Source organism: Ambystoma mexicanum, chromosome 10 (assembly GCF_040938575.1).
Source record: "Ambystoma mexicanum isolate Mex_15411 chromosome 10, UKY_AmexF1_1, whole genome shotgun sequence".
NCBI classification, from domain to species: domain Eukaryota; kingdom Metazoa; phylum Chordata; class Amphibia; order Caudata; family Ambystomatidae; genus Ambystoma; species Ambystoma mexicanum.
Genome location: NC_090932.1, coordinates 698,299,289 through 698,324,740, shown reverse-complemented (window position 1 = coordinate 698,324,740; position 25,452 = coordinate 698,299,289). Strand labels below are relative to the sequence as shown.

General features: G+C 47.2%; 1 protein-coding gene across 1 annotated transcript in view; it reads right to left on the bottom strand.

Moving 5' to 3' along the window:
• Positions 1-10,954, bottom strand: part of ITM2C (integral membrane protein 2C) — a 261,271-nt gene extending 250,317 nt beyond the window's left edge. Inside the window, exon 1 of the mRNA XM_069618310.1 lies at positions 10,369-10,954. Within this exon, the coding sequence (XP_069474411.1) occupies positions 10,369-10,470 (102 nt within the window). The 5' untranslated portion in view covers positions 10,471-10,954. The remainder of the gene's footprint in view (positions 1-10,368) is intronic.
• Between the last annotated feature and the right edge of the window lie 14,498 nt (positions 10,955-25,452).

Genomic DNA, 25,452 nt, shown 5'->3' with positions numbered 1-25,452 from the left:
GATTTATTTTACGGTAAAGCGGGTTGCCCTCTCCCCCTCACCCACATGAACAAAATGTGCTGTGCCAAAATGCTTGGGGTTACCAGTGGGTTACCCTTTTCCTTTTGTGCCCCGGTATGTGCACCCACACATGTGAGGTACCATTTTCATCGGGACACATGTGGGAACATGGGAAGGTATGACATCTATTGTTGGTGATGTGTTACGGTGAGTGGACAGAGGGAAATGTCTCTGACATTGGCTGGAAATAAAGACAATTCTCAGACATTTCGCTCTGACCACCCACCGAAACACACCGCCAACAGCACATGGCCTACCTTCCCGCTTCCCCACACGTGTCCCAATGAAAACAGTACCTCACATGTGTGGGTGCACCTACCGGGGCACACAAGGAAAAAGATAACCCACTGGTAACCCCAAGCCTTTCGGCACAGAACATTTTGTTTATGTGGGCAACCTACAGATTTGGGCCTAGAGTGTTGAATCCAGCAAGGAAAACAGGGAACCCCATGCATTTCCCAAAAGAGGACACCCGGGGGAATCCACAGAGGTCTGACTTGTGCTAAGCAGCCCAGAATGTATTACCCATTATTCTTCGGGACACCTGTGGGAACGCAGGATGGTAGGCCATGGGTTGTTGGCGGCGTGTTTCAGTGGGTGAGCCGAGTGAAATGTGCGGAAATTTGGTTTTTTTGCCACATTTTGGAATTTTGATGGGCAGGGTTTCTGGGTAATAAATTCTGGGCAGATTTGCGCAAGTCAGACCTCTGTGGATTCCCACGTCCGTATGGTGTGCCCGTCTGGATAAATCGTGAAATTCAGCTGTCGGAAAAGACTTGGGGTTAGGGGTGTTTTAGGCTTTCCCCTTGGCGCCCAGGTAGGTGCACCCACACATGTGAGGTACTGGTTTCATCGGGACACCTGTGGGAACGCAGGACAGTATGACATTTTTTGTGTTTGTGTGGTTTCATAACGTTTCGACCCATTTGCTGGTGCCCTTTGTCACACAACCCTTTCATTTCCCAAATGTGCCCTACATTTCGCCACTGCTTTAGGCACCATACACTTTTGTAACCTGCACAAGTCACCTACCTTTGAAAAGGTCTGCCTGTGCTCTTTCAAAAAGTGTATGCTTGCCATTCCTCCCCACATTGGTTTTCCTGATTTACACATGATAAGTACGTATGTTCAGGCCGTAAGCATAAAACTCCTGTGTACCATGGCTCAGTGTTTGGCTTGTGGTATTGCTTGTTTTGTGCAACACCACAAGCAATGTGTACTTTCCTAACTGCAAGAATCGGGGAATGTAGCAGAGCATTGTTTTTCTCAAAATTCATAGAAGCCATTGCCGTACCAAGCCAACCATATCCACCACATACCTTTTTTCGGTCATTTTCCTGCTTTTTCCCCAAACTATGGCATTTTCCCCTACCTAGTTGTTGCCCGACCTGCTCAAATCACCCCTTCCTAAACTTGGAATTTTGTCTACTTTTCAGAAATGTATGCCTTTCTGTCCTCCAACTCGGCTTTCCTACCCTTTTCTTCCATTCCGTCCATGCATGTCCAATTGGCAAAAATGGCCAAAATCGCCTACCTCTCACAAAACGGTTGATAACCACATCAAAATATGTTTTTTTTTTCTTTCCACTCAACCTGTTCCTGAAATCCAGGAAATTGGGGAATTCAAACACAGCAAACCATATGTTCCTAGCTCTTACAAGGAAAAAACCACAGGCTTCTTTGTACATCATTTTATTGGCATTTAAAAAAAAAAAAAACATTTTTGCCCTTTTTGGTTATTTTCTCTCACCCCCCTACAGCAACCTAGGATACTGGGTGGCGTTACGACAGCCTATATGTGGGGAAGAAAGGGGCCACATTTGGCCAAGGTATCTCATGTAACAAAAAAAGTTACAAGGCATTGAATGGCGACATACCGAAATCACCAAAAAAGGCCTTGGCACTGGGGGGAAAACCCCATGGCACTGAAAGGGTTAAAACACTGGTGGACCCCTTGGGGCGATAAGTGATTGTCTTCGGCAGGTTGAAAGGGCAGAACATTTTCCTATTCAATACTGAAGGCCCCAATTTGGATGATCCTCAATTCAATAATGACTTACTGGATTTTTGTCGTGGGTACCCGTTGGTGGCCATCATTTGGGGAGGAGACCTTAACATGATCTTAAGCACTAACCTGGATTGCAAGGGTAGTTGGCCCAGATCTGTATCGAAAGCTGCACTAGTTCTGGTAAAGGTTATGTCTGACCACAGGTTGGTTGATGGTGGAGGGCTCAATATCCGTCTAAATGAGAATAAACATACTACAAGATGGGTCATGACTCCTCCAAACAAATCGATATGTGGCTACTCTCTCCCTCAATTTTGGGGCTGGTGACCTCAGTAAAGATGCTCCTAAGGACATACTCTGATCATTCCCCAATATTGTCCAGTTCTCGCTTGAGAAACAGAAATACCACCACAATGCATGGAAGGTCAAACCATTGGCGATGCTGGATGTAGCTTTCGCTGCCAATATACGAGAGAACGTTCAGATGTTCTTTGAGATTAATGTTGGCACTGTAGAGGGTATGGGTACTCTGTGGCAAGCCTTTAATGCCTGCATTAGGGGAATAGCGATGTACACCGAGTTTGGGGTGTTGAAAACCATAGGTAGAGATATTGGAAGAAGCTCAGACGAAATACAGTGACTAGAACAGGTGTACTCTGTTACACCTACCCCTGAGATACTTAATGAGATGAATGTGATCACAACTACATTCTGCAAAAATGCAGAAAGAGAGCTACAATTTTTGGGAGTTCCTGCTGCGGCTAGATGGTATGGGAAGAGGGAAAGACCCGGTAGAACCTTGACAGGCTTGTTGTGCAGGATGAGGGTGGATGGGGGGTTCTGGGGTTAGAAATGAAAAAGGCTGTATGGTATATACTGGCACTGCAATGAACACAGGATTTCCTATGTTTTATACTAAACTATACATGAGAGGGGAAGAAGGCAAGCTAGAAGACATGCTGTCATATTTACATGCACTTCTATTTACCCAGTTATCTGCTGACACTAAACTTCTCTTGGAGGGCCCACTGGCGGCTGAGGAGCTTATGAGGCTATAGAAGGCCCTCCCACTGGCAAAGCGCCGGGTTCGGATGGGCTAGGGGCAGAGCTATACAAACAGCATAAATCTATTTTAAGTAGATATCTGCCCGCTGTGTGGGAGGAAGTGATTACTACGCAGTTGCTACCCACTTTGATGCACGCGGCCATCATAACAGTCCTCCCAAAGCTCAATAAACCACCAGAAGATTCAGGGCCCTACAGACCATAGTCCCTAATAAATGTAGATGTTAAGATTCTCACTAAAGCCTTGGCCAACACGTTAATGCCATTTCTGAAACACATAATACACACAGAGGCATCTGGATTTATCCTGCGTCGATCCACTACCCCAAATATTTGCAGGCTGTTTAATGCGTTAACCCAACTGGACCCCTCTGTTCAAGCAGTGGCACCCACACTTGATGCCCACACGGCATTCGATTCAGTCTCCTGGCAATTTTCGTATGCAGTTCTGGAACAATGAGGGTTTGGGTCCCAAATGTATTTCAAATATACTTCTGTCATAGACAGCTCCAATTGGAAGAGTCATTAAGAATGGCGAGCATTCAAATATGATTGGGATAGGAAGGGCCACAGGACAAGGATGTCCCCTATCACTGTTGCTTTTAATCGTAATTGAACCTCTGGTGGATCTGGAGAGACAGAAGCATACAGGGAAAGGCGTCAGGATGCATGGTTGTGCTAATATTATCTCACTTCATGCAGACAACATAATGAGGGATGTGGTGACATTTTGATCATATGCAGGTTTACAGATAAACCTTGGAAAATCATAGCTATACCCGCTTAATTCGGCTACGACTATACCACACATTGAGCTATAATTTGCATGGGCACTGGGGCAAATAACAAATTTGGGGGTCACAATATGCAAGACCTGGGTATCCCTATTTCAGACAATCATGGGAAATATCTCAAGCACTTGAGGCTTAGAACTCATCGGTGGGCGAAAATTCCTCTGACATTTGATAGGATCTCCTTGAAGATGGTGGTCCTACCTAAACTTCTATACCTCTTACTGAATATACAGATGTGGTCAGGTTAGACCTTTTTTAAAGAGCTAGATTCAGTCATTTTAAAATGTATGTGGCATTCTTGTGCAGTCCTGGTCGGATCTCACTAAACCGTATGACAGAGGGGGCTTTGCTGCTCTTAACTTCAAATTATATTGTATTGTCGTGCAAGCACAACATTCAGTAAACTGGTTTATTTCGAAGAGACCTTCCACAAACACGCAGATAGAACTTAAAACTGGTGTGAATGGTATTAGAAGATCTGGACTACTCGTGCCCATATATGTGGATGGGAGCTTTTTCGATCTGGTGCTGACCACCATCTCGACATGGAGGAAGATATAAGGTATTTTGGGAGTAACAGCCTCATAAAGCAGGGGATTTCCCCTGTGGAACTGCCACCCACTTGCACCAACGTTAGACAAGGGTATTAGATTGGTTTGGTTGATGTTTCATTTACTTGAACTGGGGACATGTATACAAAGGGGAAATGTATCACGATTCCCGACACAATACCGGATGAATGCAGGAATCCCCTACCTCTATTACAATATTATAGGTTGAGAGCCGTCTTCCAGTCCAACTGGGATTGTTTCCCCGAAGAGCCTCTGATTGATCCATGCCTGTCGTACATCGTTACGGCAGGACAACGTAGGCACGTTTTATCCACATTATATAAATTGGTCATTGATCAGATGCCGAAACATCCTTGTTGGATAAGCATGAAATGGGGCGGGGCCTTGGATCAAGAAATATCAGGCAAGATGTCTAGCGATCTGTGTGTTCACTAACGAGAGAAATATCTTTAAACTCGCAATTTAGATTAACCCAAATGAACATTCTCAATAGATGGCACTATAGTCTTGGGATAATAGCTCAGGGGCAACGTGCTCGCATTGGAAGCAAGACTACACGGAGCAACACAGGTTCGATTCCCGGGTCCGCGCTTAGAAACCTCTTGGTATTAAGCACGTTATAAATAACCTATCATATCATACACCAGCAAGAATACGCATGTTTGGGTGGGATGGGACAGGTGCGTGTCCTATGCTGCGGGCATGCCCCAAATTGACTGCATTTTGGTGTGATATTTGTCTGACATTGGGAAATGTCTTAGATATATGACTTACACCCTCACCGGCAATGTGCCTCCTCGCTGAATACGAGGAGGTAGCTGTATGAACGAAGAAAATATTGAATGTGTAGATTTTGCTAGCCAAAAGGTGTACACTGCAGCATTGGAAACACTCTAGTGTGCCGACACACGATCAATGATTGAGAGATGTAGTATGGGCAAATAACATGGAAGAGGCATGGAAACGATACTACAATCTCCAAGTACCTCTCGTCCAAACGACATAAGGTCGGACTGGTTAAAATAATTGTCCACAAATTATCTTGGAGCATAAGTGGTATTTCCACTGCAAAATGTGCACCAAGCCCTGGTTATAGGGTTATCATGCAATTATATGTGCTTCATTAAGGTCTGCCAGACTGTACAGTACCAAAAATACTAACATTTTAAAAAGAAATTGACACAGATTACCACCAGATGCATATTAAATGGACACAATTACCACTAATACCACCTGCACCTGTGATAAAGACTTGCTGTGAAAAATGTACTTGCAAGTATCAAAGCTATTACAAATTGGGCTGTTTGTGAAAGAGAACTGGGTCCATGTGACGTTTGCTAAATATTAATAAGGTCCTCCAGGTTTGAAAACCAGGCAAATCATTGTGAAAACACGGTCGGCTGTTCAAAAAACGAATTAATATCAATGTGAAGAGCTTTAGGAGCTCTTGTATGAACATTCAAATGCCCTTTCCAGGGTTGTCTTTTCAAAAAGACTGTTGTTCCTGTTCTCTGCAAAACGGTCTTAGCCTTTTCACTCCTTCACTACCAAAGTTGGAAAATTCATACCATAATTGAACCCTTCTGCAATTTGCCTAATTATTGACCTCAACTATGTATTTATTCATTGGTCATCTATAATGAACTAATGTAGAGTGGTTTACTGCTTCAGAGCACTAACTGCAACAGCTACAGTCTCATCAGTTTTGTGCCATTAGCCAGAGCACTCACTCAGGGCTTTAAGTGGCCCGGGGCTCTCCAGGTCTCAGTCCCTTCATGGTGCAAAACTTGCTCTCGAGACAAGGCTCTTCAGTTTGATTTCTCACTGCACCAAATCAGTAAAAGGATAAGCGACAATTTTTCTTTTGTCCAGTTGATATCACTATGACTCAACCTTTAGAATCATGTCAGCAGTTTCATATATTGAATATTAGATTATTTGTTGTGTAATACTGGGAAGTTAAAATGTAATACGGATCATTTTCGGTTTGAGATTTGCGACAGATGTATATTTTGAAGTATTGCAATTAGAATAAATGAATACAAGTAACACATATGAAAAGGAGTGTGGAAACCCCTCTACTGAGAATGAACATGGCGCAAATACCCAGTTCTATGGAATTCCTTCCACTCAGGAAGGTCTACAACCACGTTTTAGCTCACTGCAGCCTTCAAAGAGGAGAAATGCCCATTTGCATATCAGTCTTTGTGCCACCCACAAGGGCAGTCCAGGACGGAAATGCTAGGCAATTCTCCTCGGAACAAGAGTACCATCAGCAACCCAGACACGTGTTTCGGCCTTGTTGGGCCTCCTCAGTGAGGTGAAGCTGAGCATCTCCAAGGCACAGTGAGCAAGTGATCCACATCTGTATTACCCTTGGAAATTTAGAGTGAAACCCCAAGTTATAGAACATTAAAAAGGAGTGTGGGAGCCCCTCTACTGATAATGAACATGGGTGAAATACCCTGTTCTATGGGATTTTTTCCACTCAGGAGGGTCTACAACCACGTTTTAGCTCCCTGCACCCTTCACAGAGGAGAAATATCCATTTGCATATCAGTCTTTTTCACACCCACAAGGGCAGTCCAGCACGGAACTGCTTGTCAAATCTTTTACAATTAACACATAATCACGGATTTCGATGTGGATATTATTATCACAGTTCATTATCTGGATGTGGGTTAGTTATGTTCTATGTCAAACACCTTTTTAAATAGAGGATCTTCAGCTCCTTGGGAATCTTAATTCCCAGTCCCTCGAATATTGTTTTGTGACTCGTTAGGGACTCCCCTCGATTTATTATGTCACTCAGAACACTACACTCTCATACAAGCTACATCACTACTTTATACAGGTTGAGATGTGCTGGAACTCGGAGTTGTACATTAATGCACCCCCAGTCTTTCTAATGTGCTGGGAGGCAAGATCAATAGCAGATTGGTGCTAAACAATTACCTATAGAAAACTATTTTGTACTAAATCTCACATCAGCTAACAAGTACACTCCCCTTATATCCACCGACACTGCACACCAATGTATCATCACTTTCCATCCAGTAGAAAAAATAAGAACACTTTCCTGTGCTTGGCCCAATTGACTGCAAGACACAGGGCCGTGTGTCTTTTCAAATTCCTGGTAGAGAGATATGGGCACTAGTTTTGGCAAAGGCTGGTGGCACGTGGTCACTTACTGTGAGGGATTCGACCATCAGCATGGGGAGTGTGCGCTCCCCTGGTCTTTTTTGATTTTTTTAGGAAATGGAATGATGGGAGATCAACCCCCGAAAATGTGTGGGGCTAATCCACACACATTTTCTAATGCTCGGGCACAACAAACACATAGTCCAGTGTACTCTGGGGGACACAGCCTACAGGCGCAGTCCTCCCTGTCACATGTATGTGACAGGTGACAGCGAGGGGTGCACAAAAACATCCAAAGGAGAAGAGCAACACCTTCCTCCTCCCATAGCCAGCTTAATTAAATATAAAAGGCTCCATGGATCTGCCCTGTTCTATTGTCTAAGTTCTGTGTGGTGGAGGCACATACTGATTAGAGTTAATTGAAGCAGGCCTGCGAATAGACCTGGTCACCGACCTTAACAATGGGCAGGAAAACTAACACCTCTTTGATATGCAATGTGTCACCTTGAAGCTAGCTCCCACACCTCTGTACGAAGGGCAGTAAATGTCATGTTAGGGACAACTGTTTACAATAGGCAAACTCCCTTTCAGAGGGACGAAGTATGTGATTTGAGTGAGACAGAAGTCTGTTCTCGCCACAAACTTCGAGGGAGACCTGTGCTTTTATCAAAAGCCACTGAGAGCTCAGTTAACCAGAGAGACACTTTGATCTACAGCAGACATAAAGATGGGTGGGACTTAGGAGTACATGTTGTCACCTCTTACCTTTCCTGCTGCAAAGCACTCTGGTTCTTACCTCATGCATAACAGAAGATTGTAGGGGGGGCACCGGAATGGTTACTTAAGGTAGGCTTAGCCTGCACCAATCACTGCCGTCAATTTGGCTTTAAAAGCAGGCTGAGCCCCTCACTTAGCAGATCATCCGACGACTTCAAAAGGAGTAAGAAGAAGGACTAATTTTGACCCTGGCTGAAGCTACAGTCTGCCTTACATTTTCCACCGGTGAAGGAAGACCAGGATTTCCAAGAGGAAAGCAAGATCCCTCCCCCAAACATCTCCCAGGGAACAGAGGGAGATACCGGACTCAGAGGACCCATCCAGCAGCTCCAGAACTGTGCGCTGCTAGGTTATGCTAGCAAGCTTCCTAGATGGGAAGTGCCAGAGAGTCTCTGAACAAAGGACAAGGTTGTTGCCTGCAAACACTCTTTTCAGCTTTGGGCCGTCCGCCTTAAAGGACAAGACGAGCCCTGCGAAAAAACTAGGATGAGTACCACAACAAGCATCAACCAGCATCCATCTTTTAAGGACATTTTCAAGGTAGTCGAGCCCTTGAACTGCGACCGGCTGCACCATTGACTGTTGTCACGATGCAGCCACCAGAGCCATCTGAGACGCCTCGACCAGCGTCCCAGATCCGCCAACTAGTACAGAGACAATTCTTGATCCTGAGCCGCCATGTAGGCCAGCCTGCAGCCGTCCATCCAGCCTCCCTTGCCAAACTACCTGCCGCCTGATACCCGCAGCTGTCTCCCGTCTTGGACTCTGTCGCAGAAGCTGCAAAGCGTCCTGTTACTGACTTGAGGCTGTCGAGCATCAAGAACATCTCAAGCACCAGGTACATTGTGGTTCTGTCCCCCTGGTCCTTCTCCGAAGGCCTCTAGTGACATTTACGACCCTTGCTGCCGTGGTGCTGAAACCAAATAACCTTGAACAGTTAAGACTGATTGCTTTACCGACTGCCCTCCTGTCAGTATCCAGAGTGCATCCCTGTCCTTCGTGAAACTGTTTGTCCTCTGTGTTCCTTTTCAGGGTGGGTTGTATTTTGTAGTGTGCTAGAACTGTCTGTTGTAGTAATGATAAAGTTGATATTTTCATACATACTTGACTGGACAGTCCTTTTTATCACTGGGTAATAATTGTATTTTCGCTGTGTTGCAGCTAACCAACGATCCACAACCTTGTAGAGATGAGCCTGCTGTTCCATCCACGTTACCAAAATTGGACAAGGGGGTTTATAATTTACTTGCGTTTCCAATCTGTTCGGATCCGTTCTGGTGTACTACAGTTGTGGGGTTGATTGATGGTTTATAAACCGATATTCATCCCTGGACCACTGGTGCCCCGGAAGTTGATTCGTTACACTTACACATCTCTCATATTAGAAACAAACACAACTGATATTCGGTAAAACATCCACCTTTAAGCACTGGAGTCTGATTGTGCTTAGAGCTGCGCATTGATAATCTAAACATAGGCAATTGTATGCACACATCACTGTAATAAATTAATGCGCACACTCCGAAACTGCTCAATGGAAATCTTATTAGGCAGCTTATGTCTGTGCCTGTGCCCACCTGCCCCTTTCTCTCTTCCCCTTTTTGCTGACCTATTTGTGCACTAGGCCGCGGCTGTGCACTTTCTCCCCAAGGGGGGAATGGAACAACGGCGGCAGCTCTGAGAGGAAGCGCGGACGCTTCATACCGGGGGAGCGGGGATGCGGGCGGCACGTCCGAGGCGCTCGGCAACCACCATGTCTGAATGAGGTCATCCCCCCTCCCAGCACAGCAGCTGGGAAGCACGCAACCGCCGTGCTTTTTTTAACAGGCAGTGCCAGAGGTCGCAGGGGGTTTCCAGCCGCTCTGCCCTGGCGTGCATCTCCTGCGCTGCTTACAGACCTCTGCTCTCGCACCTCCAGCCACCCCCCCCCCCCCCACCTCCCTCGGCTCACCTCAGGAGCCTGTGGCAGCAGGATCTCTGAGTTGTCGCCATCCCCTTCTTCTTTGCTGTCCTTCAGCCCCACCGCCGCCTGTTGGAAGGCGATCTTCACCATCGTGGCTGTTTGTTGGGAATAAGACGCCTGCGCTGGGTGATGGGGCTGCGGCTGAGGGCGACAGCGCAGTTCCTCGCAGAGGCGACGCTGGCTTTCCCGTGAGAACGGGAGATGCTCTGCTCAGCGCCCGCAGAGGCTTGCTGGCCCGCTGCTGCTGCTGCCGCTGCTGCTACTGATGATGTCTTCCTGCTGCTGGAGCTCGAGCTGCCGCAGACGCTCTGCCTTCTGACGATGCTCTTCCTCTCTTGCCGCTCTGCCGTGGCTCTCACTGAGACCGCCTTTGCCACTGGTACTGCTCTTCCCGTTCTGCTTTTTTGCTGCCCCCACTACTCGCTGCTCTTCACGCGTTTGCACTTCTGCTAATCGGCTCTCTGCTGTATTTCTTGCTGCCAGTCATATGGCCGTGCTCTTCCTGTCGCGTTTCCTGCTCATGCTCCAGCCGCTGGCTTCCTGTGCTGCTTCCCCTTGCGGGTGGCGCTCTCCCTTCTGCTTGAATTCCACTTGCTTCTATTCCCGAACTGCTCTCCCTTCAGTTTTCTTGTTAATCGCATTCCACTGTTCATGCCGCTTTTCCCGTTGCTGCGCTTCCAGGGATGGCGCAAAGTTTCATGCTACCCCCTACAAAGTACTCATTTGGTACCCTCCCTTCCTTCCAATTGACCAGATGTGGGGCCACAATGACATCCATCCGTATCCCTTTGCCCAGAGTGCCCGAAGGAGCCACCCATCATTGCCTTATTATATCAACATCCTCGTGGTGTTTGTTCCTGTTGTGTTTCACTTCTGGTATATTTCACTGCTGCAGCAACAGTGTTTTCCTGCTGCAATATCGTATAAGAAGGCAGAATTGCCCAATCTTAAATCACATAGGCTTATTTCTGCTATAGGTCTGGCACAGGGTTAGCATACCCATCCCCCTGCTTAAATGGCAAGATTTCTCTTACACTCCCACTGGCTATAGTGTTCTACCATAAGTAGATGCACCATCGCCCACCAGCGTATCCCATATGTGGTTTTGGCTTCCTCCATGACAAGGAAACCATCACTCATTGCTATGAAGCAGTGGTATTCAAACTTTTCCATACCGAGCCCCTTCTCCCTTACGTAAAAATATTGTTTCTGGTTCCCCCCACCTAGGGGTTAACAAATACGCACATTTTCTACTGCTTATATTTTCTATTAAAAGCAGTCATAATCCATTTTTATATTTTAAAAAACAGTGCTCTTAATCCGTTTTCAACGAGTCTGGCCGCCCTGGCCATCCTTAAGGCTCCTGAAGGTGGCTGGGAGCAGCCCCCGAGTTTAAAGACCACTGCTTTAGAGGGATATAGCATGTGTCATGAATGGGGCAGTTCATATGTGCACATCCCTCTCTCACAGCAGCAACAAAAACTAGACTGCTTATCAGTCTTAGCATTGGATTGCAACAATAATTCGGAGCATAGAGAGGCCCTGCCTTCGTCTCCTACAAACGACTGAAGTTGTAAGTCCCCAAAATCCTCCGAAGGAGGCTTCTGTGGGAAATTATATCATATGATTAGTTATTTATAACGCGCTTAATACCCAGAGGTTTCTAAGCGCAGACCGGGGATCGAACCTGTGTTGCTCCGTGCCATCTTGCATGTTGCTGCTGAGCTATCCTCCTGAAAAGTTAGAGAAGAGGGGTGCTACAGCAGACATTTTATTCCTGGTAAGGCCACTGCACGAGGGAACAAGTGAATGTGTCAGAGTTGAGTAGTAGGGGGGATTGCACGGCGTATATTGCAACTAATAAAGGCCTAAAGCAATACTGTATTTTATCAACCCTACTATTCAACCTGTACTTGGCAGACCTCCCAGTGAGGTCCCAACATTGGGAACTACCCCCCAAGACCAGGGAACAACCATATCATTTGGATGTCATACGCAGATGACATTCCTCTGTTTGACCAAACGTTTTTTGGGCCCCCGGCCTAAGGGGATACATGGAAGAGCTTTGGACATGCGGGCGAGAACAATTTAAGCGTAAATGTTCCTGGAGGTGCGGTGCATGCTCAATGCATATTAAAGCTGGGCCTATTGAACACGTTTACGTATATTGTTACTTAGGGAGTTCCCATTAGTGCCTAGTGTTCTGACAGTGATTTGATTGCTTACAAAAAAGGAAAGCACTTATTTTATTAAATATGATTAGGGAGATAGCACGGGAAACTGTGGGTTTTAGCATGAAGAGCATAATTATGTTCTACAAGCAGTTGTATTGCCCTGCGATCCTTTATGGGCTAGAAGATATAGTCACACAAATAAGACCATGAGCTGGTTAAACATCCTCAAACGAACATTTTGGAAGAGTGTTCTGGGCCTTCCTCCCAGCATTCCGATGACAGCCTTGTGATTGGAGCTTGGTTTAACCTCACTGACAAGTCAAGTACTGTGTACTGTGGGACTGAGGTCAAATGCGATCTGTCCACTCTTAAGATATCTAGGGCCTACTCTTGTTTCTTGAGTTGGGGTAATGGCAAGGGAGTTCCAACTAATGAATGAAGATGTTTCGCTGAAGTGGACTGCATGCCAGATTGGTTGATGAATTAGTGGGACATGAAGCAAGCACTTGTTAAGAAAATAAGATCTTGCGACTGGACGAGTAACCATGACCACTTAGCTACCTTGAAATCTTTCCAGGCATTTGGAACTTTTAGCCATACACACCTTAGAGTTCAATGGTTGGTGACCAGGTGCAAATTAATCTAGGTCACCTGGCCTAAGCCCTGCACACCTGTCAATCACATTAAACTGTTGGCGCCTTCCTGTTTTCCCGCCGTTCTTCCCTACTTAAGCATCCCTCCAGTTTCTTTCCTTTGCAGATGAAGAGCCGGTGCAAGTGCATCTAGGTTACATGACCTAAGCCCCACCCACCTTCTTAGCCCTGCCTCTTCCTTTCTGCTCTTAGCTCTTTGATCAAGGGTGCCTCTCACCCGCGCAGATGGGAACAAAAAAAGGTCAATTCCTGTTCAGACCAGCTGGACCCAGGGCCCGAACCCCTGGTCAGACAACAGGTAAGCATGCACTGACATGTGTTTTCTCCCTCCGTCCCCACAGGCCATCCTCACCATCACCACGCAACGACATTGGCCCTCCTCTAAGGCATGGACTCCGCAATGCAGCAACCTCACCCACATCAGCCTCATGCTCATCAACACCCCCTCACCATATACAACACAGAAGTTGATGCTCGCCAACGTCCACTCAGCTATCACCCATGCAGCAGACATCGCCAACCTCATCACTGCACACAACCTTGATGCCATCTTCATCACCGAGGCCTGGCTGACACTGACCTCCACCCACATCCTAGGTGTCCTTGTCTCTGACAGATACTGGATCCAACACAGAGACTGGCCGAACAAGACAGCCGGAGGCCTTGCAGTCATACACAAGAACTTGTGGCTCTGCCCCAGACTTGACGTCGACAACATTGGCTCTTTCAAAGGGCTCTCCTGCCACTTCCTGCTCTCTCCGACAGACACAGTCACCTTCCATCTCATCTACAGACCACCCAAACCCAACATCACCTTCATGGAGACTTCACTGACCTGGTCGCCACCATGTCCTTCACGTGCGCAGAAAACATCTTCCTAGGAGACTTCTACCTACCAGGCAACACAGCAACCAAACCAATGAAGGAAACTCTCCTCAGCCTTCTCGACACCCTCAGCCTCACACAACACATGAATGACAACACATGACAAAGGTAACATCCTTGACCTAACCATCACTGCACTATCTTCCCTCCACTAAAGCTCTCCTCTTCGCTTGAATGCTCTGACCACGCTGTCGTGGCTTTCAACATCCTGCACAACACCCCTGTCAAGCACTCCCAGCAGAAACCCAGCAGATAAACCTTCAGGTCCTTCAAGAACGTCCCAGTGGGAGCTGTCACAGAAGACCTCGCCAACCTACACCTTACATGCACTGAACACTCCCCACTGAACTGTGACTCCCTACTGCACGCACTCAACGCCACACTCTCAGCCTCCATCCACCAACACGGTCCTCTGAAAAAACGTACCTGCAAACCAAAACAGTCAGCACCCTAGTACAAAAAAGAACTCAACCTCAGCAAAAGAGTCATAAGGATACAAGAGAAAATCTGGTGCCCCTCCAGGACTTCATCCAACCTGGCACTCCTTAACCGCTGACAACTAATCAACACAGCCAAGGCCTCCTACAATCAGAACACCATCATAAAAACTGACAACAAAATTAGTGCCATCTTCAAAACGGTCAAGCAGTGCATCCACCAGCTACCCAACCCTGCAATACCACGTTCCATCAAAAATCCACTGCCGTCAAATATCTTCATTGAATAAATCAGCAAGATTTGGAAATTTACCGATGGGATGTGGAGCAAGATGTGTGCACATACGCGCAAGATCTCCCTCAGTGCCAGATTCTGCTGCATACAGTACAAACTCCTCAACCGACTCTATTACACACCGCACAGAGTTGCGAAATTCACATGTACCTCGTCCCATACATGCGTGAAATGTAATTCTGAGGAGGCAGATCACGTACATATGTTTTGGTCCTGTGCTGGGTTGAACACGTTCTGGATGGAGGTAACAACGGCGCTTTCCGAGATAATTGGGTCCCCAGTAGGCCTGGACCCACTAGCCCTACTGTTCGGAATTTGGGCGGGGGAAAATGACAGGGCAATGTCAAAATTTCTAAATGTAAGTGCCATTGTAGCCAAGAGATGCACATTACAATGCTGGAAACGCCGTACTCCCCCCCCACCTTTGAAATGTGGTTGAAAGCCCTCACTTGGGTACAAATGTGTGAAGAAGAATATATCGGATCCCTGCCTATGCCTTCCCGTCCCAAAAATGTGTGGACAGAATTTTGCAGCTACCTGAACAATAGAGATGAGGTGGAGTGGACCTCCACCCCCCGTTAGACCCGCCCAACTAACCATGAGAACTGAACACTCGAGCCCCCCCCCAGGTGCCTACTGCCCCCCCTCCTTCAGACTGAGATGTTTGAAATACTTGTGATGCAATGCCTATGTGTAATACAATGATGTTTGCTTTCTCTGTGCGCAACCTGTGCTGTACCTGTCTTAACCTTCTGCCAATAAATAAAAGTTAAAAAACAAAAAAGAATAAATCAGCAAGATTTGCCAGCACATAGACTCCAGCTCTGCCTCCACAGAACCATCTCACAGCACTCCTCGCGAAATCTCGACACCCTGGATAACATTGAAGACACTCTCGACAGAGGACCTGGTAGAAACCCTGGCCGCCCTCAAAGCCACATCATATACAGATGACATCCTCCCACCATCCATCCTCAACCCTTGCTGCAGAAGCTCTCCTTCTCTATCTGGAGATCATCAACAGCTTCCCAACTCAAGGCACCTTCCCATTGACCCTAAAAACAGGACAATTCTCCTGCTACTAAAGAAATCCACCCTGGATCCCGACAACCTATGTAACTACCGCCCCATCACCCATCTTCCTTTCCTAGGTAAAATCATTGAGAAAGCGGTACCCACCAATCTAGATTCAGACCCAGATGCAGCAGGAGACAGCAACCATACAGGTGGTTGATGACACCCTCAATCCCCCTGATCAGGGCCATCCCTACCTACCTGGTTCTACTTGACCTCTCAGCCAGTTTCGACACAATAGAGCACTAGGCGCTTGCAGAAACCCTACATCGGCGCATGGGGATCAGCGACCTTGTCCTATTCTGGTTCAAGTCCTACCTTACCAACCACAAGCAATTTGTTCAGCTGAACTCTTCCAGATTGCCAATTCTACCTGTAACCTGTGGAGTCCCGCAGGGTTCGATCCTCTCCCCAGTAATCTTCAATCTATACATGGAGCCGCTAGGAGCCCTCCTAGCCACACACAACATCCACCAATATGCAGACGACACACAGCTATACCTCAAGATCAACTCCATCAAGGACATCCATAGGCTCAAAACCTGCTTCTTGCTGATCCAGTCTTGGATGTCCAGTGCACACTTGAAGCTCAACCCTTCCAAGGCCGAATTCCTACTCCTCATCAACATGTCATGGTTCGTGCTCAAAACCCCCTGGATCCGATGGGCCCACCCCAGTCACTGACTCCCATAAGGGCTCATCAGCCCCAAGGGAGTGTCCCAGAACCTCCTGGACTTAGTCCTGGCGCCATTGGTGCCAGGCTCATAAGATGGGTTAAATCGCATGGAACTACTTAACTCAGTCTAGTGAGGCTGAGCCTTTCTGCTTACCCAGGGTGTGGCCTAGGGTCTACTTTACCTGAAAGGCAGGGTGTGGTAAAGGGACTACTTTACCTGGAACTACTTGCAAGTCTATTTAAGCCACGCCCTGCAGGCAGAACACGCTTGGCGTTATTCTGCACTTCTGCAGCGTAACGCTCACCGTGTCTGTCCTGTCCTCGAACTGCTACAGCCACGCCCGTCCAGAAATCCATCCATCAGTACCTGGAAGAAGAAAGACACAAGAAAACCAAGTCAGTACAACAGCAAGGGCCTTACCTGCAGCATTCCATCCGTCGGCTGCTCCGTCAGCCGTTCCCCGGACCTCTGCACCTGCTGAAGGGAAGGTATCCGCTCAGGCATCTAATACTCACCCGGGGTCAGCATTCTTCCAGAACATCCTCGGAGCGGTTCTTCCATTCTTCATTCCGGAGCCGCGCCGCTTCTGCAAAGAAGGAAAATAAACTGCAGTTAGTCACGCACGGAAGGGAAAACAGTTATTCAGACATTCAGCGCCACACTCTTGCGCTTCTGCTCACCTGATGGAAATCTGCTCAGCATCTATTGAAGAGTTGATCCTCCATTCAGAATCCGCTCGAGACCGCGCCTGAAAGATAAGACAAAACACAGATCAAAAAAGGACTTGGGGAATAAAGACTTCACACACCTATACCAAGCAACCATTGGCATAGAGACTTACCTGTTTGACCCACTCTCCAAGACTCGGCAACCGCTCACCGGATCAGAGAAGTAACTCGATCCATGTTAAGACTGTGTTAATTGTGCCCCTGCTAGATTGCAGGACAGAGAGCTTACCTTACAAAACTCTAAGGTGAGATCAAAGAGGAGTAGGGCATCAGGTGGTTGTGGAGGTGGGTCCAATCCAACCCCACTCAGTAGCTAATATCTTATTCCGATCTTGCAGACAAGCGCCTCGTGGTGGTGATAACAAGAGAGAAGTCGCAGCAAGCATCGTCAATTGCGCAGTACCACGCCAGTGCAGACATCATTTGTGCAGCCACGTGCTATGCCCCTGTGGAGACCAGGTGAGCGTGACAGAACGCGAAGCCTTATACAAAATTCTCTACCTTGGCGTCATGGAAACCTCTGAGACAGACCAGCTAGCCCAGCTTTGGGGAAACTCAGGGCTGAGGTAAATTTAGCTCGGCAGGAAACCAATGCCTTGAGGAGAGAACTGATCGTAGCTAAGGATCGTACTGATGACCTCGCTAGACAACTGCTTCAGTCACAGGATGGGCAAACACTGTTACCAGGATTGGGGTCAACGGTTCCAATAACACCAAGCAATCCAGTCCAAGTGGTCCTTCAGGAGCCGTACCTGTGGCACCTCCAGAACGCTTTCTAGGAGACCCAAAAAGGTATGCAGTCTTTATAAATCAGTGCCGACTACATTTCCTATGTAGACCAGGAGCCTTTCCAAACTACCAATCTAAGGTGGCCTTTGTGCTTTCATACCTCAGTGGCAGTGCGGCGGAGTGGTCGTTACCACTAGTCGATCGGGACGATCCTATTTTGTGGGACTTTCAGAGGTTCCAATTGAACATGGAAAAGCTTTTTGCCCGCCACTCCCAGGGCCAGGCATTGGATAATGAGCTATTGTCTCTGCGTCAAGGCAATCAAGATCTGTTAACTTACATCGCAACCTTTAATAGGCTGGTAGTGGAAACCGACTGGCCAGACGACAAAAGAACAATGCTGTTTTACCGAGGTTTGAGAGCGGAGTTAAAGGATGTTTTAGCTCAAGTGGTCAACCCTCCCAGAGACTGTGCTGAATATATAGACTTGGTGGTTCAGCTTGATCATAGACTACAGAACCGTAAGGCAGACCGAGCTAGAATGGACACTCAGGTATTGTGTTTGTATTGTGGGTCAGCCGGCCATTTCCTCCGAGAGTGCCCCGTGAAACCACCTGTTAGAATTCCTGTCTCAGGAACATGAGACACGGTTTTGGTAACTACAGTAAACCAACAATTGTACAGAATATCAGCATGAAAGGATACATGTAGGGTAGATGTTATCAAAAGGATACACGTAGAGTCTTCCGGAAATGACTCGATTTCCCTCGTATCTGTTGAATAGCGACCTTCCAACTGACGGCACTCTTTGACTGTTAAGGAAACAGCCCAAGGGAGGAATCAGTGGAAAGGGCGAGTAAGTATAGAGGAACCACCAGCCTATTAGGAGAAGGATAAGGGAGATATCAGGAGCCGATGGAAACAAAATAAGATAGAATGTTTTGGTTCAAAAACCACTGACCTGTTTTCTTTGAAGACAAAAAGGTAAGTAGGAACGATCAACCTGCTACTGAGTCTTTAGTAATTCCCCCTAGATAGGAGACTCCTAACCAACGACAGGGAAAGGAAGGTTAGTAGGGAAAACTAACCCGCACAAAACGAGGGCCACACTAGATTCGGGATGGTGCACGCAGGATAGCGTCCATAAAGTCCAGTGCACTTGATGTATGAAGGTGAAGAACAGAGACAAGTAACAATGGAAGTCCGTGAGAGGAGAAGAACCGAAAACAAGTTGGTAAGTCCTTTGCAGGAATTGCCCTCAGGGATAGTACAACAGAAGAGAGTAAAGTGAACCTCTCTCACCTGTGAAGGAGTAGGAATGTTCGCTCCGTAAATAGCTGGTTGGAGAAAATGGAAAGTAATGGTGAATCCAGAGCGCAGCCCCTCGGAGAGAACCGCAGGTACAACAATAGGAGGCTGCAGAGAGTTCGGAATATTTCAGGTTGCAGTCGCAGGGTAATGCGGCCAGGACAGCGGGGGCAGCCAGAACCGGATAATGGCCCCGCGGTGAAGACTGCAGGTGCCGCTTCGGGAGGTTGCAGAGTTTGGAATAATCAGGTGGCAGTCACAATGTAAAGAAGCCAGGTTGGCGACTCAATAGGAGATCGAGTAGCCAGAGAAGTCCGTGGAGGAAAGAAGCAAGAGCAACGGCTCCGGAACGTAGAACGAACAACGATCAGAAGCGGCGAACACCGGCACTTCCGGGTTTAAGTACGTGTCAGCTGATCAGCGCGTAACACAGGACCAACACATTGTCAGCTGACTATCGCGTATGCCGGAAGGTCCTTAAAGAGGCACTACGCACATGAAAGCTGAATATAAGGAAGGTAAGAAACCAAAGTACAAGTCATGACCAATCATGCGAATAATGTCAATGTATTCTTTTGCCGGGTAGTCTATTGAACAGCCGCCAGCGAGTGTAGAACGGTCTAGCCGTTCGCTGGGCTGAATGACAAGACGTCGAGGAGAAGCCATTGGCAGGCATGACACCACCCAAGAAAGCAGTTGGGGTTGCCGGCAAAGTGGAAGCAGAGCCAGAGTCGGAAAACTACCCCGCCCGACAAGTGTAGAGGTCCGCTTGTCGAGCGAAAAGAAGGACTTCCAGACCTTGCACCTAGCCTTGCCAATGATCCTTACAAGTCACCAACAGCTGTTTCGAATGCATGCAGTCAAGGGATATGTCGACAGCGGAGCCACTGGAAATTATATGGATCAAGAATTGGCTACAAGGATGAATCTTCCTCGCTGTGAAAAGGCAACAACAGATTTAGTCACCACTGTCGACGGGACTGAAATCGCTTCGGGCCCTGTAACGCACTCAATGACTGAGATGACACTTCTGTGCCAAGACGGACATCGGGAAGCCATTATGTTCGATATAATCAAGGCTTCACAATTCCAAATCATTCTGGGGATGCCATGGCTAGAATCACACAATCCTTGCATCGACTGGCGTGATAAGAGGCTAACCTTCTCAGGCGAATGTGCTTGTACCTGTTATCAAGTAAAAGAACCCTTGGTCAAGGAAGTGACAACGATCATGAGTCTGACTAGCCCACTGCCCCCGGTTTATCAAGATTATCAGGATGTTTTCCAGAAAGATCAAGCCAACACTCTCCCTCCCCATAGATCGTATGACGGTCAAATCGATCACATACCTGGCGCACAGATTCCATGCGGTCGAATCTATGCACTCACTGAACCTGAAAATCTGCATTTAAAGAAATATCTAGACCAGTGCCTGGCTAACGGTTTTATCCTTCCGTCCAAGTCACCGTCAGCTTCACCCTTATTCTTTGTGCCTAAGAAGGAAGGAGATCTTAGGACTTGCATCGATTACCGCGCATTGAACCAGGTCACTGTTAAAAACCGTTATCCCTTGCCCCTAATTCCTGAACTTTTGGATCAAGTTAAAGACGCCCAAATTTATACCAAGTTAGATCTCCGGGGGGCATACCACCTGGTACGAATCAAGAAAGGGGATGAATGGAAGACTGCCTTATGCACCAAATATGGCCTATTCGAATACCAGGTGATGCCCTTTGGCCTTTGTAACGCCCCAGCGGCATTCCAGTATTTCATGAATGACGTCCTGCAAGAATTGATTGATGTGTGGGTCGTAGTATACATCCACTACATTTTGGTATACTCCCCGTCTGAACAAGAACATGTGAAACACGTCTGTGCTGTTCTGGACAAACTTCGACAACACAGACTATTTGCAAAACTGGAAAAATGCTTCTTCCATGTTACGGAGGTCGAGTTCCTTGGATTTATCCTAACCCCTCAAGGTGTATGCATGGATTCGCAGAAGGTGGATGCCATCCTCAATTGGCCCTCTCCAACCTCAATTAAAGGAGTTCAGAGTATGCCGGGTTCGTGAACTTCTATCATTGTTTCATTCCAGGCTTTTCGCAGCTAGTGCATCCTATTACCTCTTTACTGCGAAAGAATAAACATTTTCAATGGTCAGAGGAAGCAGAGAAGGCCTTCCAGGACTTAAAACAGAAATTCATCTCAGCTCCAATCCTGAAACATCCTCGTCCAGATCTACCATACGTGGTTGAGATCGACGCTTCCAGCTTGGCAATGGGAGCGGTTCTCTCGCAAAAGGATCCTGAATCCGGTCAGCTTCACCCTGTGGCCTTTTGTTCACAGAAATTCACGGCCCCAGAACTGAATTATGCCATTAAGGACAAAGAACTCTTTGCTATCAAGGCAGCCTTCAAGGCTTGGAGGCATTATTTCTTGGGAGCAAGGCATACGATCACGGTAATCACTGATCACCGCAATCTACAGTACCTAAAGGTGGCAAAGGCTCAATCATCTCGCCAACTCCGATGGGCATTATTTTTTGCTGAATTCGACTTTGTAATCACTTATCACCCTGGTTGTCGAAATGGTAAGGCGGATGCTTTATCTCGTATAGGGGTAGACGAGGAGTCCATCAATCCTGACCCGGTGCCAATCATCCCTGGAGAAAAAATCTTAGGAATTACAACGTCTCTAACCTAAGATGACATCCACGAGGAAATCACTCATCTCATGGATACCAACACTCTGAAGGATTGGCCTACCAAAAGTGCTCACCACTCAGTCTCAAACCAATTACAATACTTTCAGGGACGTCTTTATCTGCCCAGCAAGGAATTTCAAGAAAAGGTCATCTCAAACTACCACGAATCACTGGTAGAAGGTCATCCTGGAATCGCTCAGACTGAAGCCAAGATAAAGTGACACTTTTGGTGGCCGACATGGCATAAAGACATTAAACAGTTTGTGCTATCCTGTGGAGTCTGTGCACAAAACAAGGCTCTAAAGAAGAAATCACCAGGCCAACTGCAACCACTGGATATTCCACCTACACCTTGGAATACATTGTCACTCGATTTTATAACTGACCTCCCTCCTTGTAATGGGTTCAACACAATTTTGGTGGTGGTGGACTTGTTTTCCAAGATGGCCCATTTCATCCCACTGAAGGGGTTACCCTCAGCTTCGATCTTGGCAAAAGAATTCATAGAACAAGTAGTCCGGATACATGCATTCCCTTCCATCCTGATTTCAGACAGTGGCAGTCAGTTTGTATCACGTTTATGGAAAAAGTGCTGCGAGTTAGCTCAAATCGATGTAAGACTTTCCACCAATCACCATCCCCAGATTGATGGTCAAACTGAGAGGACCAATCAGACTTTAGAACAATACCTCAGATGTATGTTACACCAAACGGAAAACAGTTGGAATGACATTTTATGGATAACTGAATACGCCTACAACAACTCCCTGCACTCCAGCATCGGACAGAGTCCTTTCTATACTATTTACGGGTTGCATCCATGAACCTCTAATCTTGACCCGCCTCAACTTCTGGAAATGCCAGCAGTAAGATGTTTGCACACAACTATTACTCAAGCCTTCAAACAAGCAACTGACCATCTGAGACAAGCTAAAGAAAGATACAAGAAATCGGCATATATGCATAGAAGTGAAGCTCCAAAATATCGAGTTGGAGATAAAGTCTGGCTGGCGTTGAAGCACATTCCAATGAAAGGAACCCACACCTTCACTCCCAGATATGTAGGTCCATACACCATTAAGGCCATCATCAATCCGGTAGCTGTGAAACTGGATTTACCTTCACACATGAGGATTCATCCCGTGTTTCATGTCTCACTTTTGAAACCATTGCAACCCGGAACCCGAGTACTGAAACCACCAAAACCAATCATAGTCGACGGGGAACCTGAATTCGAAGTTAAGGATATCCTGGACTCAAAAATCGTCAAATCAAAACTATTTTATCTAATACACTGGAAAGGATATGGACAACATGAAAGATCGTGGGAACCTAGCGAACACATTCATGCCCCACGGTTGTTGAAGAGGTTTCATCATAATCACCCAAACAAAACGGGACCAATGGGAGAACCCACCGTTAGGAGGTCCTTGGGGGGAAGTGCTGTCATGGTTCGTGCTCAAAACCCCCTGGATCCGATGGGCCCACCCCAGTCACTGACTCCCATAAGGGCTTATCAAGCCCCGAGGGAGTGTCCCAGTACCTCCTGGACTCAGTTCTGGCGCCGTTGGCGCCAGGCTCATAAAATGGGTTAAATCGCATGGAACTACTTACTCAGTCTAGTGAGGCTGAGCCTTTCTGCTTACCCAGGGTGTGGCTGAGGAACTACTTTACCTGAAAGGCAGGGTGTGGTAAAGGGACTACTTTACCTGGAACTAATTGCAAGGTTATTTAAGCCACGCCCTGCAGGCAGAACACACTTCGCGTTATTCTGCACTTCTGCAGCATAACGCTCACTGTGTCTGTCCTGTCCTCTAACTGCTACAGCCACGCCCGTCCAGAAATCCATCCATCGGTACCTGGAAGAAGAAAGACAAGAGAAAACAAAGTCAGTACAACAGCAAAGGCCTTACCTGCAGCATTCCATCCATCGGTTGCTCCTTCAGCCATTCCCCGGACCTCCGCACCTGCTGAAGGGAAGGTATCCGCTCAGGCATCTAATACTCACCCAGGGTCAGCATTCTTCCGGAACATCCTCGGAGCGGTTCTTCCATTCTTCATTCCGTAGCCGCGCCGCTTCTGCAAAGAAGGAAAAGAAACAGCAGGTTAGTCGCGCACGGAAGGGAAAACAGTTATTCAGACATTCAGCGCCACACTCTTGTGCTTCTACTCACCTGATGGAAATCTGCTCAGCATCTATGGAAGAGTTGATCCTCCATTCAAAATCTGCTTGAGACCGCACCTGAAAGAAAAGACAAAACACAAATCAAAAAAGGACTTTGGGCATAAAGACTTCACACACCTATACCAAGCAACCATTGGCGTAGAGACTTACCTGTTTGACCCACTCTCCAAGACTCCAAGGCAACGGCTCACCGGATCAATGAAGTAACTCGATCCAGGGAAAGACTGTGTTAATTGCGCCCCTGCTAGATTGCAGGAAGGAGAACCGACCTTACAAAACTCTAAGGTGAGATCAAAGAGGAGTAGGGCATCAGGTGGTTGAGGAGGTGGGTCCAATCCAACCGCACTCAGTAGCTAATATCTTATTCCAATCTTGCAGACAAGCGCCTCGTGGTGGTGATAACAAGAGAGAAGTCGCAGCAAGCATCGTCAATTGCGCAGTACCACGCCAGTGCAGACATCATTTGTGCAGCCATGTGCTACGCCCCTGTGGAGACCAGGTGAGCGTGACAGAACGCGAAGCCTTATACAAAATTCTCTACCTTGGCGTCATGGAAACCTCTGAGACAGACCAGCTAGCCCAGCTTTGGGGAAACTCAGGGCTGAGGTAAATTTAGCTCGGCAGGAAACCAATGCCTTGAGGAGAGAACTGATCGTAGCTAAGGATCGTACTGATGACCTCGCTAGACAACTGCTTCAGTCACAGGATGGGCAAACACTGTTACCAGGATTGGGGTCAACGGTTCCAATAACACCAAGCAATCCAGTCCAAGTGGTCCTTCAGGGGCCGTACCTGTGGCACCTCCAGAACGCTTTCTAGGAGACCCAAAAAGGTATGCAGTCTTTATAAATCAGTGCCGACTACATTTCCTATGTAGACCAGGAGCCTTTCCAAACTACCAATCTAAGGTGGCCTTTGTGCTTTCATACCTCAGTGGCAGTGCGGCGGAGTGGTCGTTACCACTAGTCGATCGGGACGATCCTATTTTGTGGGACTTTCAGAGGTTCCAATTGAACATGGAAAAGCTTTTTGCCCGCCACTCCCAGGGCCAGGCATTGGATAATGAGCTATTGTCTCTGCGTCAAGGCAATCAAGATCTGTTAACTTACATCGCAACCTTTAATAGGCTGGTAGTGGAAACCGACTGGCCAGACGACAAAAGAACAATGCTGTTTTACCGAGGTTTGAGAGCGGAGTTAAAGGATGTTTTAGCTCAAGTG